At 45.3% G+C, this 20,412-nt stretch overlaps 1 protein-coding gene across 1 annotated transcript in view; it reads right to left on the bottom strand.

The window, feature by feature from the left end:
- The window catches only part of POU6F2 (POU class 6 homeobox 2), a gene marked incomplete at both ends in the record, with an annotated part of 451,154 nt that overhangs the window by 16,268 nt on the left and 414,474 nt on the right, over positions 1–20,412 (bottom strand). Inside the window, one exon of the mRNA XM_082662333.1 lies at positions 6,838–7,044. Within this exon, the coding sequence (XP_082518459.1) occupies positions 6,838–7,044 (207 nt within the window). The remainder of the gene's footprint in view (positions 1–6,837; positions 7,045–20,412) is intronic.

The following is a 20,412-nucleotide window of genomic DNA, read 5'->3' as shown; positions in this document are numbered from 1 at the left end:
TTTTAGGACACTGGGGTCCTGCTTACCCTCCAGAGTTCAACCAGACACTTCAGAACCAATAAAAATTCTGAAAGGTTCTTAGTTGTCAAAAATCAAGATTTTATGGTTATGGCATTTCTAGCAGATTAATACTGGCTGAGAGCACGGAGAGTCCACACAAGAGGAAAGTGAAGGGGCAGTTCATGTTAGCCTGGGGCTTTGCTTTATCCAGAGAAGGAAGGAGAGGACGATGTCCATCCCACACAGTCAGTGAGAAACAGGGAGGCACAGGATTGAGTCTGAAAAGCTTTATACTTCCTGCTGCCTCTCACAGGCTGCCTTCGATGGTTTGTTTGTGTTAGTTGGCACTGCTGGAGATGTTTAACATATTCAACAAAAATAGATACAGGCACACTTTGAAGTCCTTCTTGATCGTCTGTGCCACTGCTCCTCATATACCTTCTATGTGTAACACACTATATCCTTAATAATATTTTAGTTTCTGGAATAAAGCATCTTCTAATTAAATTCACGATTGACATAAAAGCAAGTGGGGGTGGAAAATGGGATAAAATGCAGAACCAGAATGTGATAGAGGAGACGGAAAAGTCAGTCCACATAAACAGTAAAATTCAAATGGGATTAAATATAGAGAAATTCATTTGATGGGGGAGGGAGGAGAAACTGTCCAAACACGCAGAGGCAAAATGGAGGAGACCTGGGCTTTTATAAATATCTCAGGGAGGCATAAAGAACCCCCAGCTAAAGCCCCATTGTGGTGCTATGGAGAAAATGAGTACAACCCCGAGGGCTCTAGCAGAAGAAGCCAGAGTGTGCGGGAAGACATCATGATTCTCCCTCCTTCTCTGCAATGGCTGGCATTTTTCTGTGTACTGGGTCCCTTATAATAGCTGGCAGAGAAATGAAATCAGTGGTTCTCAAGATTCAGGGCTTTCAGAATCACCTGGAGGGCTGTTAAAATACAGAGCCCTGGGCCCCATCCCCACAGTGTCTGGTGCAGTAGGTCCAGGGTGGGCCTCAAGAATTTGCATTTCTAACAAGTTCCCAGGTGAAGATAATGTTGCTGGTTGAGGGACCACCCAAGGTTTTGGATGGAGCTTCTCCTACACAAAAGGTAAAGAAAGTGGACTTACTATGTCTAGACAAGAGAAGCCCGAGCCCGAGTTTAATAAGAACCTTTACTAATTAGGAGGGCATAAAGAATACCTGAGTGTCATTGTACCGTGGACAGGACAACTGCACAGGTGTTACATTTACTGAAAGATTCAGGGTTGAACTCAGGACAATCTAACTGAAAAATTTTGAGGACTAAAATTGTGAAAGATTTTGATAACTACCATCTCCCTTGGGTATCATGTTCTAGACATTTAAGTCTAGAGATTTCAGTTATCAAAAATTTTCTAGACATGATACCCAAGGGAGATTTTAGTTATCTCTGCAGGAAGTTTAGAAAAGTATGGAGGGAGTTATCCTTCTGGCAGAGTTTAGGAGACCTACTGGGTTTCCTCTGGCTCAGTTCCATGGCTCTGAAGCATCTCTTGAGGCTGTAAGCAGGAAGCAGAGCCCCAGGTGTAAGGCTCCATCATAGGCCCCTCCTGCCTGCAGGGGAGTAGGTATGGCAGAAGCTCTAATGGTCTCAGGAGAGAGAACTGAGAACAGTGTCACTCCTCCAGCCACCATGAGGATGTGAGGAAGTGAGGAGAATCAGAACCTGAGCAGCATTCGGGGCCGATGCCCAGACACAGGCAGCAAAGGCCAAGGCAGTCATCACGCAAGCTTGGGGCACACAAGCAGGGCTCAGCAGGGACAGGGATGGGACAGGAGTCAGATCTTAGTGCAGAGGAAGGGCTTGACAGAGAGAAAAGAGAACTAGAGAAGACAGCGCTGTGTGGAAGGTATCCCCAGGCTGCCGGCAGGTGCTCATTTGGAACATACTGGAAAATGCAGAAGACACAGAATTGGAAAGCCACAGAAGGGCCTGGGCTGGGCTCTCCTGGGAGCGTGGCTCTGGGATCCGGCGTCCCGGACAAGGAAACACTATGGTTTGGCAACAATTAAATTTGAACATGATGGATGGAGCACCCAGCGTGGGCGGGGTCCTGAGCAAGGCTGAATCAGTCTGGTCTCAGCCTCCTTTCAGGTACAGACTCATAGTGACAGTACAGGTTGATGACAGTGAACGGAGCAAGGGGAAGTCAGAGGTGAGGGAATGACACAGGCAAGCTTCACGAAGGAGGGATCCTGGGCAGAGGGACAGTGGCAGGAGCTTCCCAGACACAGGAGGTGGGAGAGGCATTCCAGGCCAGGGGCACAGGGTGTGCAGGGAGCTCAGCGGGGGGGGGGATAAGGGGAGACCATAGAGGTGAGATGCCCAGATATGTGGCTGGAAGGTCAAAGATCTGTTTTGTATTGGGGTCACTGACACACGTTTCATCCGTCCAGGAAACCCCTACGCTATTTTAGATCCCTTGTGGGTGGAAATGCCTCGTGTGTGTCTCATTCTGGGTGGCTCCAAAAAAAACTGGGGACTACTGATCCAGGTAAGGGCTGGGGAAAAACAGGGAAGTGAGTACATTTTTTTTACTTGAAAAAAATGGATGGATTTGGAGAATCATATGGCATTTTAGAGAGCTAAGTGAAATAAACCACTTTGCTTTGTCTTCCTATTGGCATCAAGATTACAGTTTGAAGAACAATTGAGTGCCTTCATGGGTGGTAGTCTCCAAGCATTACAGCTACGGTATTTAATTTTTGAAAAATTTCAATGCTTTGATTTTACAAATTAGAACATTTTCCCTTTCAAATGTCTCTATTTCCTTAATGACACTAAAAAAAAACCCTCCCATTAACTTTTGTTGGGATTTAGTCAGAGAAAGAATAAATATACACAAAATGATGTCTGTGCTGCTCATGAAGAAATCATTAATTCACAGTCACAGGATAGTAAGAGCAAACCCCGGGCACCTGGGTGACTCTGACTTTTGAAGCTGCAGAGTCCCATGGAGGGAATAGTTGAGCTCCCGCCAACTATTCTGTATTAAGTAATTTGTTTCATGCACAGAAAGATACTCCCCTCTCTCTCTCTGTCTCTCATTTTTATCTAGTCCTTTTCTCACTCTTATTGGCTTGCATTGCTCACCAAGGATCTCTGATGTGATATCTAGGGCTATCAGATCCTGGTATATATTAAAAAAAAAATACTGTTTGTATTTCAGATGACAACGTTGCAGGTTCTCAATCTTTCATCACTGGAATAAGTCATCATCAAGACTGGTTGACTCTTCACTCAGATTTTATTCAGGCTCTTCTAATTAGTGGCAGGCAGGTGTAAAAATTAAAGATGCAATTACTTTTATTAAATTAAAACAAATCACCCCATGTCGTCTGGCCCAAGAGCTCTGTACTTCACTCCATAAAACTGGACCTCTGAGTATGAGTTAGGGAACTCTCTGCTCCTGTAATTTATGACATATTTTACTGTTGGAGCTATGCTCTTGTGAGATCAAGCATTTGTCATAAATCACATGAAAAAAAAATAAACTGAGAAACTTCTCTACTGTACGATAGAAATCCTTTATTTTTTAGTGGTTGTCCATATTATACTTCTTCAATGTAAAGGGTAATATTTAAAGAAAAAAATTGAAGACCACTATCCTTATACCTCCAGTTGTGAGCTTTTTACTTTTGGACTCTGGGCATTTTATGATCCATTCTCCTCAGAACCCCCACTTTTATATCTGGGACTCAGACTTGAGCATTTCCTGTCGATTCACCCAACTTGTTAACTTTACTACACATTCCAAGGTGTTTCAATCAGAGCTGATGCCAAGAAACAGTAATAGTCACTCATCTGATTGCTGCAATTTTCCTGACGTTTCTCACCAGCTTCCTCAACGGTTCCCTTGATCTTTCTGGTACTTGGATAGACCACTGGCACATGCCTTGAACAACGGGACGGGCCCATGGGCCTCTGCCGCGACTTGAGGATTCAGGAAGGTCTGCATGTCACTCTTTTCAGCCGTGCACACGTTTCCTCTCAGCACGTACATATATGAGAGATGCACGCTTCTATACGTGCAAGTTGAGTCTTGCTCTCTGGGAGGCTGGTTGTAAGTGACACGAGTTGGAGGTGCAAGGCACATCCCCTAGAGGCTGGCTGTTTCTTCCCAGTTGCTAGATCTCTGATTCTACAGTGACAAGGACGATGGTGGAGATTAGACCTTCAGAGGATGAGACGTTCCCACCATGGTAATGAGGTTTCGTTCCAGGGGCCAACAGGTGCTGTGAGGAAGCTTCTGAGGTGCATCTGTGCTCATGGGAGAGACTGTGGAAATGGATTCATGATGTTGATTGTGGGCGACTATTTGAGGAGTGACACCACACCCACCTCTTACTTGCCGTTTCTTGGTTAGGTCCTTCTGGATCGAAACTGTACTACCCCAAATCTAGAGCTGTCATCTTATGTAACAGCGATGGTCTATCACCCACACATCCTCCTTAGAAATTCAAGGTGAGAGTGAGAGCTACTTTGTATTAAATGTTGTGGATATCTAAATAATCCTCATCTTCTTGGCAATTTACAACTTGGCTTTGCTGACAGAAAACAGTTCTTAGCAGATTGTATGAAAAAAGGTTGACCTTCTCATTTCCGCCCCCAGAGATAATTTTGAACATAAGTTTGAACAGACGGAACTAGGGATTAAAAAGCCAGTGAAACATGGAGAATCTTGCCTTATTTGGGGGAAGTATTTATTTATTTATTTATTGACCACGTGACATGTGGGATCTTAGTTCCCCAACCGGGGATCGAACCTGCACCCCCTGCATTGGGAGCGTGGAGTCTTAACCACTGGACCGCCAGGGAAGTCCCTTGGGGGAACTATTTAGAAGGTAGAGAATACAATGGAATCTTGTAAATAGTAAAAGAAAGAAAACAGCTGAGAGATGGGGGCAAGGCGTGAGGGTGGAAGTCCTCACGATACATTCGTCAGGGACTGTCGTCCCACTGCCTGAGAGGAAGCTGAGGAAGAAGAGGGTGGTGGGGACCTTGGCTCCCCAGGCAGTGGTTTAGATTCAGAGCGAGAACCAGCAGGAGTAAGAGAGGCCTCCCAACTGCTGTGTGAGGTAGGTGCTGGCATTTCCCCATTTTACAGATGAGAAAACCAAGGCACAAAGATGATGTGTAATGTGTTCAAATCACACAGGGACAAAGCCCATCCTTTTCAGTTTGAATATGAAGCCCCTTCCATGCCTGTCCTCAGACTTCCTCTACATTCCAATCACAGGAACCTTCCTTCTGTTTCTCAACACTCCGTCCTCCTTCATGTTTCCCTGCTTCTGTGCCTGCTGGTTCCACTGCCTGGAAGGTTGTTGACCCATCATTTACCTGGTTGACTCCTACTCAACCATCAAGACTCAGTTCCAAACCATTTTCTCTGTGAGGACTCAAAACTCGCTAGACAAAGTTGGTCACTCCCATCTCTGTGATGATACTAAACTTTGTGCGCATCTGTCCTGTTACAGCACATTCTGGTTTATTTATTTATTTGCTTGTTTATTTATTTATTTACTTACTTATTTATGGCCATGCTGCATGGCTTATGGGATATTAATCCCCTTACCGGGCCCCCTGCAGTGGATCGAACCCGGGCCCCCTGCAGTGGAAGCACAGAGTCCTAACCACTGGACCGCCAGGGAGGTCCCAGGACATTGTTTTATTGCACAGAGGGACTGTGCTCATGTACCTGTGTCCTCTACAAGCTCCTTTAAGACCAGAAAGCGTCACTCTTTTACCCCTGTTTCTTATTAAGCAGGGGCCTGCTGTAGAGTGGGTTATCAAAAAAGGTTTGTTGAATTAATCAGAAGTTCCATGAGGTCAGGGACCATGTCTCTCTTATTCAGAGCTGTGTACCCAGCCTCTAGTATAACATACAGGAAAGTGCTTGATTGATATTTGAATGGAAAAAATGAACTGGATTGTCATGGTTTTAATGAAATTCTACCAGTTGGAACTTCCTATTTTTCTTTCCCTAATTTTTTTTTAAAGATAATTACTTTTTTAAAATTAATTAATTAATTTATTTTTGGCTGTGTTGGGCCTTCACCGCTGCACGCGGGCTTTCTCTAGTTGCAGCAAGCGGAGGCTAGTCTTCATTGTGGTGCGTGTGCTTCTCGTTGCAGTGGCTTCTCTTGTTCCGGAGCACGGGCTCTAGGCTTCCATAGCTGTGGCACCGTGGGCTCAGCAGTTGTGGCCTGTGGGCTCTAGAGCACAGGCTCAGTAGTTGTGGCGCACAGGCTTAGTTGCTCCGCGACATGTGGGATCCTCCTGGACCAGGGATTGAACCCGTGTCCCCTGCATTGGCAGGCAGATTTTTAACCACTGCACCACCAGGGAAGCCCCCACTCGCTAATGTGTAGGCAGCATTCTCAGAAGCATCAGGTTGGGATCGCTTGGTGTTTAATACTTTTTTTTTTTTCCCTTTACAGTTAAGACATAAGTGGTCTTGGTTTCTTCTTGACCACTTTGAAAATTGAAAGTTAAGTATCAGCTAAGCAGAGATAAATAAGAACACATATCTATTGAATTTTAGGCCATTGTCTCTGTTATAATTGAATATATTCATATTTGTAGATTAGCAGCTATTTAATAGTTATCACCCATATTCACTAATAATGAAGAATAAAGCTACTTGCCTTTTTGTAAGTATTGATATGTTAGGATTAGTGGAATTAAATATCTTCTAATTTAAAAATGACTTTTCATTGAAAAGAAACAGAAGAAGGGCGGTCAGGAGAGGTGTCCAGGTAGCCACAGCTGCCTGGACGTGAAGCCTTTACCTGCTGACCGGGCTTGATGGGGGAGAGCGTGATGCCCTGGGTGTTGATCACTGGCAGGATCTGGTTCCCGATGACCGTGGCGATGATCTGGCCCTGGGCGTTGGTCAGGAGCTGGGGGGTGATCGGCTGCACCTGAAGGCCCTGAGCGCCGCTCGCTGCTTGGCTTGATGGCCCCGGGTTCGGCATCAGAGGAATGGTCCCAATAATCTGCAAGAGACAGGCCCACAGGTGAGGTTCCGGGCTCTGTTCAGGGTCTTCACATGCACCTGAAGACCACTCATGCCCTGGCCTCTATCAGAGGCTCCCTGAGAGCTGGTTCATAATCCTTGAACAGATCCGGAGATGCGGGTGTGGAAGAAAGCGGCAGAGGATATGAGCATCTGAAGGAGAAACACGCATGGACCGAGTGCGTGGGGGGAAGGGGAAAATATCTTATATAAAAATAAAATCACGGGTGAACAGATACACACTACTATATATAAAATAATCGACAAGGACCTACTGTACACGACAGGGAACTCTACTCAACACTATGTAATAACCTATCTGGGAAAAGAATCTGAAAAAGAACAGATACATGTATATGTCTATGAGTCACTTTGCTGTACGCTTGAATCTAGCACAACACTGCAAATCAACTTTACTCCAATATAAAATAAAAATTAAAAAAAAAAATCAAGCATCAGTGAGGGCAGAAGCATGTGAACTCTGCCAGGGTAGCACAGATACCTGCTCTGTCTCCGAAGCAAGGGATAGACTCCTCACGCACTGCAGGCCCTCGTCTGGCTGGGGAGCCGTACCCCTTCCCCACAGGGCCCCTCACACACAGTGTGCTCCCTTCCATCCTCTCCTTTGCTCGGGTCTCCCCTGCAGTTTCCATCGCTCCTTGCCTTCCCCGACATTCTGTAACTCTCTCAAGGTCGGGGGCCAGCTCCCTGACACCCCAGCGGGACGACGGTGCCCCAGCAGCACCCCGGTGCTCACAGTGGTTGAGAGCCTGGGTCCTGGAGTCAGGGACACAGGAGTCCATTCCCAGCGCTGCCACCTCCTCTACAGCATTGTCAAGGAGCCTAAGCTTTCTGAAGGCTGGAGAGAACTGGGGTCATAAACGAATATTTGAAACTCAAAATAGAGGTGAAATGACTACCGAGGGCTGAAAATGTTTTAAAAGTGCATTTTATTTTTCATTTAGTTTTTAAAATAGATTTAATTACATTAATTAATTAATTAATGTTTGGCTGCGTTGGATCTTCATTGCTGCATGCAGGCTTTCTCTAGTTGCGGCAAGCGGGGGCTACTCTTCGTTGTGGTGTGTGGGCTTCCCATTGCAATGGTTTCTCTTGTCGCAGAGCATGGGCCCTAGGTGCATGGTCTTCAGTAGTTGTGGCGTGCGGGCTCAGTAGTTGTGGCTCGTGGGCTCTAGAGCACAGGCTCAGTAGTTGTGGCACACAGGCTTAGCTGCTCTGTGGCATATGGGATCTTCCCGGACCAGGGATTGAACCCATGTCCCCTGCATTGGCAGGCGGATTCTTAACTGCTGCACCACCAGGGAAGTCCTAAAAGTGCATTTTAAATGATGTGTTTTAAAGTGGCCCTAAAGGTTAGCAGGCCAAGGCTTCTGTGGCAGGTAGGGGAAGGCTGTCCTTTGCATCTGATAGCCTCTGTCTTCCGTGAAGGGATGGTGCGGAGAGGCCTGGCTGGATCCGAGCACCATGTTACGGAGAAAGGGAGCATGAGCTGAGGCATTTATAAGATCTGGAAACACTGAACACATTTGTGGACCACGTTTGTCCCTGTCCACCGACACGGACAAATCTAATCTGTAAGCTTGCTTTGGGTTAGGGAGAAAAACAAAAATCTGATCTGTAAATAAAGAAAATGTGATCTCCGTTTCCCAATGTCATGGACTCTCCTGGGGAAAGCTGTGGAGCTTGGGTTGCACGCTTTCCCTCCAGGTACCACAGGGTGGTTACGCAGCTCTGCTCTGCTGGTCGTCTTCCAGGGCCGCTTCCCAGATGTGAACTGTGGTGACTCGGCCTAGGGGCCACCGCGACACATTAATAATACTGCCTTAGGAAGTGCTTTCGTGGATACGGTTTCCATTCATTCCACATTCTCACAACAGCTCAATCCTGTGGGCCCTAGTCCTGCCCCTTGTTACTTGATGAGACAGTGGAGGGTCAGGGAGGAGTTTGCAAGTGGCAGAGCTGGAGTCCAGGTCTGGCCCCCCATGTGCTCACTTTCTAAATGTCACCTGGCTCCTACCACAGGGAGGACACAGGAGGGCACCTGCTCTTAGGAAAGGCCCTGCATCCTGTTCGCAATTTCCCACCAGATGGGAAATTGTAGACTAAGTTTATAAACGATACCGTTTTCTATGCCCACAGTACCCCAAGCAGGGCTTTGAACGCAGCTTCTCAATAACTGTCTTTGGAAGGAATGGTTTCCGGACTCAGCTGTCCCTTGGATTCCAGATACAGCTGGCACTGCAGAGGACCTGCGAGACCACAGGATTCAGTGCCAAAGATCAGGATGGAGAGACGCCCCCCTCCTCACTTGGCAGGCCATGTTTCTACCACAAAAGCCCCTGTGGGAAGGCGCTAATGAAGGAGCTGTGCGAATATCTAGTCTCCACGGCAGCTGTCAATGGCTGCCGATAGAGGTCAAGTAATTAGGTGAGAGTGGTCAGCGGTCCCGCAGGGAGTCTGCAGCTCCGCAGCCTCACTGAGCAGGCCTGCGCTGTCCCCCCAGCAGCACTGGCCACGAGCGTGTCCCATCCGTGCCGCAAGGACAGGAGGCATCCACGTCAATAGGTCAGGGCACGTAAGTACTTTACTGATGACTGGTCTCGCATTAGGCATCCCAGGATGCAAAGGCTGTTCCTGTGACCCCACAGGCAATGGCAGGGAGGCCGGGGAGCAGCCTCCTTGTCCTACTCTGATGCTGGCTACTTCCGCGTTCCTCACTTGCACCATGAAAGGTACAACCCCCCTTGCCCCCAGTGCAGTGTGAAAGCTCAGAGGCTGACCCATCGCCTCTGGCTTCCTCATATCTTGGGCCTGGGAAGCCCTGCTCCACCTGATTGGGCCCAGTTGAAAGCCTACGGAAGGAAGCTGGATTCATTTAGGTGGCAGGGTTGCGGGTTCTATTTTAGGCAGGATGTCAGCGTGTTTAGCCTGGGAGAAGGCTTCAGAGGGAGGCAAGGCGCCTGACAGCTACCGAACACACTGTGATGCAGGCGAGGCTTCCTGCTCCCGAGATTGACACGAGTCGGTGCTCACCTGGCGGTAATGAGAGGCTCTGCCTGCGTTCTGGGTGGAGAGAAGAAGAAAGGCAAACGCGAACGTCTCACCAGCCTCTTCCCCAGGTGCAGCCTCACTTGCCAATACTGCACGGTGACATTAAAACATGGCGCCACTTTTTGTGTCCCCCCCCTTCGTTCCTCTCTTCTTTCCTGGGCCCTAGCATCACTTACAGAGGGCAGGACAGTGCTAGTGTCAGAGCCAGAGGGACCTGCAACGGCCTGACGGAGGGAACACTTTCATAGGAAGGTTATGCCTGCGAGGTGGCAGGGCAGGAAGGGTGATTCTAAAGTCAGGAAGGCTTCCGTGAAGTTGAGCATTTTTCATTTTTGTTCCTCTCTCAGGGGAGTTGGGATCATCATCTCAGCACGTCAAACACGTGGCAGTGCTTTGTGGGGAATTTTCTAATATTCCCCAATGCCTTACAACTCGCCCATTTTCATTTGCTCCCATGTATCCAAGTGTGGAGACGGTCACACACTGTGTTGTTGAAAAACTTGTCAGATGTGCCAATTTTGCTTAGGCGGCTCCGATTCCTTTCAGCGCTTCCACAGGTCGCACGGAAACTCCTCCTCGGACTCTGACTTCCAACAAGGAAATGAGAGGAATCCAGGCAGCAAGATGGGAGGCTCTTTGACCTGGGAAACTCAGATTTTAAATGAAAGGCCTTACGCTATTCAAGGGAAATATTTGCATCTACACATGTTGCGACTAAATCAGGAAATCAAAACTGAGGTTTGAAAAGGCGATTTGAGGGCAAAGATAGAAAGAGGACGCTTTTAAAACACTTGTAGTTCTGGGACTAGCTTTTGGAGTTTGATTTTCTGGTTCCCAGAGCTAGGGGTTTACTGCAAGGAGACGTCCTGATGGAAGGGCATGTCACTGAGCAAACAAGGCCACTACGCTGGGACTCCGGATGCAGGCACTGGACACGCAAGACAAATTCCAGCTCTCCTGAGACGCTGAGGACTCTGGCCGAGCAGTCTGGTACCTGCAGACCCTTCTCTATGTAAGGCACCAGGAAGATCCAACTGGGGCAGGGGAGGGGGCGATGAGACAGGCACGTCACATGCAAATATTCTAACAATCCAAAGGAGAAATGATATACACCAAACGCGTGGCAAGGACTAGCTGATAAAAATCTCTCTACTCATGCGGTCAGTGCTCAGAAAAATACTGGGACCGAATGAGTGATTTCAGAGGAAGAAAGATGAAGATGGATGGCTTGGAAGACTTCATAGAAGAGATGGGAGCAGAACATGGGTCTTGGAGGTTAGGTGAGGATTTGGCAAGACAGAGAATCCATTCCAAACGAGAGGTGAGAAACATGGCGGTGGCGAGTTAACTAGTTTGCAGGCAAAAGAGGGTTCAGACATTGGGCAAGTGACAGGTCGGCCTGGAAGGGTCAAATTCCCTCCAGGCAAGAGATTCCGATGAATGGTTTTTGAGGGGGGCCGTGGGGAAGGGTACTGAAGTGGAGCTGTTTCAGCTGGGAATGTGACCATGTGGCGAGAATGGACTAGAGTGTCGAGAGACTACAGACCAGGAGATCAGTCGCTAGGATGCTACTGTAGTCATCCAAGTGTGAAGCAAAAGGCTTCAATGAATCCTTCATACAGGGGTTGCTTGATTCGTCACCTTCCCCTTCAGTTCAAAAAGCATGGCCTATTTTATGCCTAGGTTGCAACATTAGAAAATTTTGAGTCAAGTTACTGCCCCATCAATCCCACAGCAAATAGCACAGGCATCGTTTGCAATGATCCCCTCTGACTTTGCCCCGACTCCGAGGGTAATGATTCATCTCTGATGAACGCTTTAACCAGGAAGATGGTATTGTAATGATAATCTGTTACCTAGAAGAGTTCCAGCCTCTCTGACAGGGGACTTATTTGGTTGTTGCAGTTCATGTTCACTTGTCTCTTTGCTTATAGGAGTTAAGAGCATAAACTGCAATGGAGAATAAAGTCCGTGTTGTAAGAGCAACTAAAAACAATCACTAAAACGATTACTAGTGTTCATTAGCACGTCTCCCTATTTTCATAAGAACGAAGGTGGCTTATGTTATGTTTCAGTGTGCTATCGTTATTCAGTAGTAGTTATAATTTACCCCACCATAAAGACTACCTTGTGACTGTGGCAACCCCCAGCGATTCAGAGCCACGTAACGCCTTGGGTTACCATGTGATCATTACGATGCCCGTGTGGACCTCAGTCTAATTGAGGAATTCAGTAGGGACGAATTATGACTGATGGAGGTGAACGGGTGCTCAATTTATTCACTGCTGGCGTGCAGGTGTCATCAGCAGCAGTTGAGGGTGGTATCACAGAAGCCCAGGGCAACCAGACAAGTTGTCTGATGCACCACATGTCATAATAGTCTATGACATGCTGTTAAACTCTGCCACGGAGAATGTGATTACAGATGTCAATGTGACAAGTAATTCTGTTGCACATATCTTTAAGACGAAACCTGTCAATGCTGGAAATCGGTGACTTTGCAGGGCTTTCAGTCCATCAGCAGAGGCGATTCTTTGCCCAATATTTGTGTAAGCTCAACAGTTTCTGGTCAAGAGGCTTTTGTTCACACGGGGCACTACTGTGTCCATTCTCGAACACAGAGCTTCTAGCATCTGAGAGCCGAGGAGCTGGCAGTGAGCCATCAACAGTCTCCTTCCCCTCGCTTTCTGGTCTGGTCACAGTCACTGTTCTCTCTTCCTCCAAGGGAGGATTTTTGTCTCCTTTATATAATACGTTCATTTCAGTCTCATGGGCTCCCAGGTTTAAGGTTAAACTCACTTAGAGTTATGTTGGCAGCTCTGATTAGGATGTTGATCCAGGAAGAGTAGGAGAATGCAACCATTTCCCAAACAAAATTTATTTTTGTGACATGCAATCTAGTGCCTTCTTGCACATAGCTGCGTCCAAGATGGAAGTGTGAATATTTAGAGGGTTTCTATTGGAGAACCCGAACCAGAGATAGTAAAGGCATGAGGATAAGCAGATGAAAGAGTTGAATTAGAGGAAGACACTCAACAAAGGACAAACAGATTTAATCTTGCAGGCAACACCAATCAACTGGCCATGGCTTCCTGGAGCTCTGGAGGTTCCAGGTTCAGGAAGAAACAGTGCCTTGATTGATTAATAATATCTGGCAAGGGTATGGGCATAGGAAATGGTGGTGTGTCTGAATGTGGCATAACTAAAGGCCAGGACATGAGACAAATTATCTTAGACCTACTGGCAAGAAATGGATGACTCACAATTTCTTAATGAGTAACTGTAAGAAAGAGCTTTTTACAGCGTATGCTTTAATGCTTATTTTATGGGTATTGATAAGTATTCCACCTCTGAGAATAACCACCTGCTCAATGTTTCTCACTGTCAGTTAGAATTAAGATCCCTCTACTGTTTGGCTTCAACTTTAGAAACACACTCACAGACAAGAGAAAAGAATTGGAGGTGTCATGATCTTTAAAATGTCACTGACTCACATTACGAGAAGGATAATCTGCATGAAAACTGATGCTGTAAAAACAGCAATAACAACAGTAAAAAATCCTCTCCCCTAAAAGCTTCTTAAAAGCCATTAAAGGTAGTTTTTCTTAATAATGTTTAAGAGAGAAATACACACAGAGAGAAAGGAAAAAATCTCCCCACTGGTTGGGTTCAAGTCTAGGCTTTGCCACTAACTAGTGGGAAACTGTTGGTGAATTATTTCACCTCTTAGAACCTCAGTCTGCTCATCAATAAAATGGAAATAATAATGTACACTTTATAAGGTTCTTGTGCTGACTAATTAAGTTAACATATGCAAAGCACCCAACACGGTGCTCTAACAATCAAAGAGGTATTCCATAAATGTTTGTTCATACCTTCATTTTTCTTACATGCTTTTGTGGTAATTCCTGGGCTTTTGCACTAAGTTGAAAAAAAGCTTTTTTTGAATTTTTCTGGATGTTATAATTTCACTATGAAAAGACTTTACCAGTGGCATCTTTCTTGTCTTGTCACAGAATGCAAAGTTGGGAATTTTGGTGGAGGCATCAAGATTCAATAGGTGCTTCGCTCCCAAGGAGGGACTAGATCTTCATGCTTTTACAGAAGACATTTCTGAAAACCAGTCAGATAATCCCAGAACTCAGGCACTCATGGCGAGGGTAGATAAAGAGAACTTTTGAAATTCTGCGCGTCTTCCTCCCTCTCAGGGATGGGGCATGGGATGCTTTCTCCTCTCCTCAACATTAATAAAAGCGCTTGAATAAGTACTGTCTCCTCAATTTGGGGTATACACACCCGAAGAATCTAGAGGTGAGAAGCAGTGGCTTTAAGAGCTGACAGGGGAGGAGAGAAAAAGGCAGGGAGAGGAAGCAGGGGAAGAAGAGAGAGAGAGGAAACGGAGCTTCAGTGCATTGGCACCAGCTACGCTCCTAATGATAAGTGAGATGCATGTGTTTCCCTGGACTCACTGTCATGGGTAGGAGCCGTTTAAAATCCTTGTCCCAGAGGACCCCCTGAGCCATGGGTACTGGGACAGCATCACGGAGACAGCCCTGAGGAGTGGACTTGGAGAAAACCAAGCCCTGAGAGGGGAGTGGGCAGCTGGAAGATGTGCCCTTGGAAGGTCCCAGCGGGGCCTGGGAAGACCTCATGAGCGTGCCCCCGAGAGTTGGCTTGAGCCACCTGTCGGCCCAGAGAGCAGAAGCCATCGTGCTCAGCAAAATGGGGCCATTCTTACTCCCCCCATCTGTCCTCTCCCCACCTCAACCTGACCTGTCAGAAACAGAGTCTGCAGGCTGAGGAAAGGAGAGACATTCCAATAGGGGAAGAAAGAGGGACTGGGTTACCCTTTTCCACGGTGGCAATAGCAGGAAGGAGGCCCAGTTGGCACCGCTGGTGGTGGCGAAATTTGTTAGTTTCCAAGTTTTAATTTTTGTCAGGGGACTGGACATCTTATTTGCAATTTAAAGTGACCACAGGAGACTGCATTCCTTGAAAAGCAGTCATGGGGCAAGATCCCTCGCTCTCATCCAGGAGGAGGGGAGGGCCTATGGCCACCAGGAAGGTTGAAAGGGACAGTGGGAGCCTCTGCTGAGGTCCCCCAAGTAACAGTTCTGCCCTCTTTCCCCACTTATATGGGAAGGGGGTTGATAATCATAAATTACTGCATAAAGGAATTTAAACTTATGTCTCCCAGTCTCCCACTCCTCTGGGCTAACTCACCATTGCATGTGCAAGGGAAGTCAAATGTGACCTTTACATTTTTAAATCTAAACATTTTGGGCCTATATTTAAGTAACTTGGCTAAATTAAACGTGACCTCATTCATGAATATCAGCGAGTATTTTCTAAGCCACTGCTATCTGTTGATTTTAAAAGCAGGTACAAATGGGGACCATCTTGACCTTAATTATTAAGGTCAATCAATAACACTGAAAAAGGAGATCTTGTGCATCACAGTGTCACAACTTTGTTAGCTAAGGATGCTTGAAAAATAGAGGAGAAACGGAAGCAAGAGGAGGACACAGAGGAAAGAGGAGAGAATTTAACAAGCTACCAGAGGTGGAGAATTCAAAACTGTGAGCAGAATATACATTTTCCCATAAACTATGAATTTGGCTTATTTCTGAGAAGTAGGAGCTGCTGCTATTTATAGCACTGATTGTTGACGTTTCCAGACTTAAAAATGGATACTATTGAAACGCCTTAGTCGCTGAAGTTCTTCTGAAGCTTTTGAACACCTGACAAATCTAACAGGGAAAGCCGGTGCACGCCAAAGGAGAAAATAGTGAACGATACCTAGGAGAAGGTAGGTCAGAAGGGTCAGGACCACTTCAACATGGTCATTTGACAGCTATGTTAGCAAGATTATCCTCATTAGTAATCAGCAGTATTTCCAAGGTATAGTAATGATGTGCTTTTATGGGTCTCCATTTCCTCTCTCATCTTTAATGAAACCCAAGACTCACCCCAAATTCCCAAACACACTGCAAAAACAGTCTTTTGTTTAATTGTTGAGAAAGAAAAAAAATCTAATGTGTATGCCTTTGTTTTCCACTTACAAATGACGAGGCAGGGGTGAAAGGATTCTAGTAGATCTCAGTGATGTAAGATGGGACGAATAATGTCAATTCCAAAGGTGTTTTACAGGAACAGTTTGCTTATGGAGCACAGGATGAACCCTAGTTATGCAGCCCATTAGCAGTAAACATCGTGGAAGGAACTCCACATCTCAGGGAACTGACAGGCCTCCCAGGCAAGGATCAACTCAACGATACAATGATCATTCTTACTGGACCTGAATCTTTCTCGAGTCCTTTGACAAAATGAAGTTAGCAGCTGTAGCCCTGTTCTGAAGAGTGGACAGTTCCTACTACAACAATACTACAACTGAATCTGGCAAACTCAACACTCTAGAGGGGAGTGCTTTTCATTTGTTTTGTTTGTTTTAATTAAAAATTTTAAGATGCATCATATCTGTTCTTAAATATTTTACTGTATGTGTGAGATTTGCTAGTTTCTCTTTTGTTTGGGTTCCCACTCAAGTGTTAACAAAAGCTTTGATCCAGAGTATAATCAAAAGATTAAGTTAAATTTATACAAGTTGATATTACATGGAAATGAGAAAGAAGTGAGGAGGCATCGTAACTGCCCGCATGGCTTTTTCCTGGAGTTGCTGGTGGACGGGGATCGGTGCCCAGGAAATGAATCCTTTTCTTAAACACAGTATAGGGACCCACCATCAACACAAATTTTAAAATTATACCTGAGTTATGTATTTACTACACTGAACAGCATATTGGCAAGCTTTGGATTATCTAGGGGTTCTTGGTTTCTCTATGGCATTGTTTTTCCTTTACTGCTCTGCTTACTTTTTATGCAGCTAGAAGGTGGGATGAGGAAGACAGAAGAGGGGAGACTAAATTTAGCTAAACGTTAGCTCAAGGTTTCACTGGGCATGATGTTGGAACCAAAGGTTGACTGGCTTCATCTGTGATTGGAAAGAAATACTCAGTGATGAAAAGAGGTTCTTCCAGCAAAACGCAAGTAAGCAAGACTCTCACCGCGAATGCAATTCTCCTTGGGCAAAGCAAGTGGAATTTGGAGAGATCTTTTTGGAAATGGACAGAGAGCTTGCCACTTTCTTCTATGCCTGTCTTCTCCTTGGAAATGTATTGCATATGGTTAGCATATACCCAAAGGCTTGGAGTATGTGAGTTTGGTTGTTTATACAAATATTAATACTTTGCATATTAAAAGTATGCCTGTGTGAATGGATAATACAGACATATTGGCAGAATTTTCGATGCAATTTTCTAGCAAAAGGGGGAAAAAACCCACCTCCAACTTTGCCTGGAAAAGGTAGGCAAACCTATCTGTCTCTATCTGCTTTATTCTGAATGGTTTAAAATTAGGCGTGTTATTTGTGCATTTACTCATGTACAAATTGATCACTTACATGTTCACTCACCCACCACTCACTCAGCAAATCCCAGTGCCCAGCACTGGGCCACACCACGCTGCTCTCATTCCCACTGTAGAAGACTGGGGAATTATCCAGCTATCTGAACCCATGAAGATCCTGTCTTTTGGATTAATAGGAGCATTCTGTATATCTCGTCAAATATGGCACCTGCAACCTGCTAATGAAAACGAAAGCCTAGGCTCCCAGTAGTGAAGACGGTCAAGACAGCAGACGTTTACACACCACTAAAACCCCTGCTGTTGACAGGAGTCCTGTCTGCTCTTTTCTGTAACTGTCAATGACTTGAGGGAATCTCCCGAGGTCCCTCCTTCTGAGGACTGACTGCATACTCAGATGTGTTATTGGACGGCTGAATTCACCCTTCATTGAAATAGGTTCTTATATTCTCCTGAAAAGTGTTAGTTTTTAAAAATGATTTTTGAAGAAGACAAATATTATGAACATTTGATCGTTACATTCTATTTACTGAGGGCCCATTATGTGCCAGGCACTGTTCTAGATTTGGGGAGTCTGAGAAATATCTGACAATCCTAAATTTTGTTTTTAAATAACTTTGATCGTGAAAAAGAAGATAGCTAAGGGGCTTCCCTGGTGGCGCAGTGGTTGAGAATCTGCCTGCCAATGCAGGGCACACAGGTTCGAGCCCTGGCTGGGAAGATCCCACATGCCGCGGAGCAACTAGGCCCATGAGCCACAACTACTGAGCCTGCGCGTCTGGAGCCCATGTTCCACAACGAGAGGCTGTGACAATGAGAGGCCCGCGCACCCCGATGAAGAGTGGCCTCCACTCGCCGCAACTAGAGAAAGCCCTCGCACAGAAACGAAGACCCAACACAGCCAAAAATAAATAAATAAATAAAATTTTAAAAAAAGAAAAAGAAGATAGCTAAAAGGCCTAATAAGGGCTGGGTTATTTATGGTGGAGGGAGGTAGGGGGGAAGAAAATCCCTCGGGACATCTGGTCCCCAAGAACACAACTGAAACTGCTCGCTTCCCACGGCAGAGCAGGAATGACAGGCACACAGTGGGGAATGCCCTTCAGTTTTCACAGGACAATGTTCCTCCTCAGCACCACATCACAGTCAACCTCTGCCATCTTGATTCTGCCACAAGGATGCACGTGAATTCACTGCAGGGTTCCACCATGCTCTCAAAGTCCCCCACTTTATCTGTGACTATATTATGATTTTCCTATCTCTTGAGTCCTAATTGGAATAAAAACAAATGTATATTTCAGTCTGTAATTATTTATAACAGGAACAACGGTGACATCTCACACAAAAGCAAATGCCTTCAAGCCATCACGGCTTTGGTTTCAACTTGTTATTTTCAATGGGAAGAAATGAAAGTGCTTATAAATATGATCTAATGCTTCAATTTCCAAATCTATTCAGAGATTTTACATTGTCGTTATAATATTCATTATGTTTGTCCAGTAGGATGTTCCATGTGTCAGAAAACAAATTCTTAAGGATGAACTGGAAACATTTCTTTTCATCATCCCTCTTCTCTATTCCCCAGTGACTACAAATTAAACTGAGTTCTTTTTCATTTTCTTTGCAGCTGCCAACACTGTGGAATTGCTAAAACATTTTTTTTTCCCTGCAAGAGAGAATCACAACTGTGGTGAAGCCATCATTTTGCAGAGAGACAAACATTATAAGCCTTTACAAGGCTTTGCCTAAGACTTTAAGTTTTGATGCCAGCAAAAACATACCTAGAATGTGGGGAAGTATTTCTGCTTTTGCCTGTTGATGCCAGATTAAGTGACTAAATCAGATTAAAGTTATTTATTGCTTGGGAGCACACCTTTTAGTTTGACTCAGCTTTGGTCCTTAGAAGCTTTAGTAAACATTCCTAAATGAAGCCCTGGACCTATGAACTGTTTATTATATATTTCTTCCCAAATGAGAGAAAAAAGAGCTACAGCAATGACAGCAAAAAACCTAAATCAGGGACCAGTGATCTCCACTATCCCCAATTCTTTGGAGCAGTGGGAGGTGGTGAAGTTAAGACTCTGTGTTCCCAATGCAGGGGGCACAGGTTCAATCCCTGGTCAGGGAACTAAGATCCCACATGCCACAGGGTGTGGCCAAAAAAAAAAAAGAAAAAAGAAAGCGCTGCATGGAATTCGGGGTTTTTGAGCACAAGCCATTGTTCTCCTTGCTTGGCCCAGCAATAAACCTTTTTCTGCTCCGGAAAAGAAAAAGCAAAAAGCAAAAATAAAGTGCAGCATGCATTTAGCATCACCTGGTGCTGTGAGTGCATTCAGGCTGTAAAGCTGAATTTAAATTAGTATAAACAATAAGCCTCTAAGAAAAGGGGGGGTGAGGGAATGAAGCCACACCAGGTGTCATTAAAGAGGCATCTGTTTATCACCACCCAGTCTCACGAGTCCAGGATGATTCATAGGCTTTTTGTGAAGAGAATATGTGTTGTGGCAAAATTAAATGTATTTTGATACTTGCATGCACTATTTATCTACCTGCAATCAGAAAAAAAGTTGTCCTCATCACTCTACCATGTATTACTTTTTCAATTTCCTCTTAGTAATGTTGTTTTTTAATGTTCTTTAGGGTGAGACCACTGAATTTCTCATTTGTCACGACAAAGACCATAACTCATTAGAATTATGCTGATGAGTCTTTCTCATAAAATTGCATCCTCATTTTCATGGTGACCAATCTGCACTCTTACCCCAACCATCAGGCAGGGTTTTTTTAAGCTTTTTTTAAAAAATTAATTTATTTTATTTTATTTATTTTTGGCTGTGCTGGGTCTTCATTGCTG

Source organism: Grampus griseus (assembly GCF_964374135.1).
Source record: "Grampus griseus genome assembly, chromosome: 9".
Lineage (NCBI taxonomy): Eukaryota > Metazoa > Chordata > Mammalia > Artiodactyla > Delphinidae > Grampus > Grampus griseus.
Note: the sequence above shows the minus strand (reverse complement) of the source record. Positions and strands in the feature narration are given on the sequence as shown.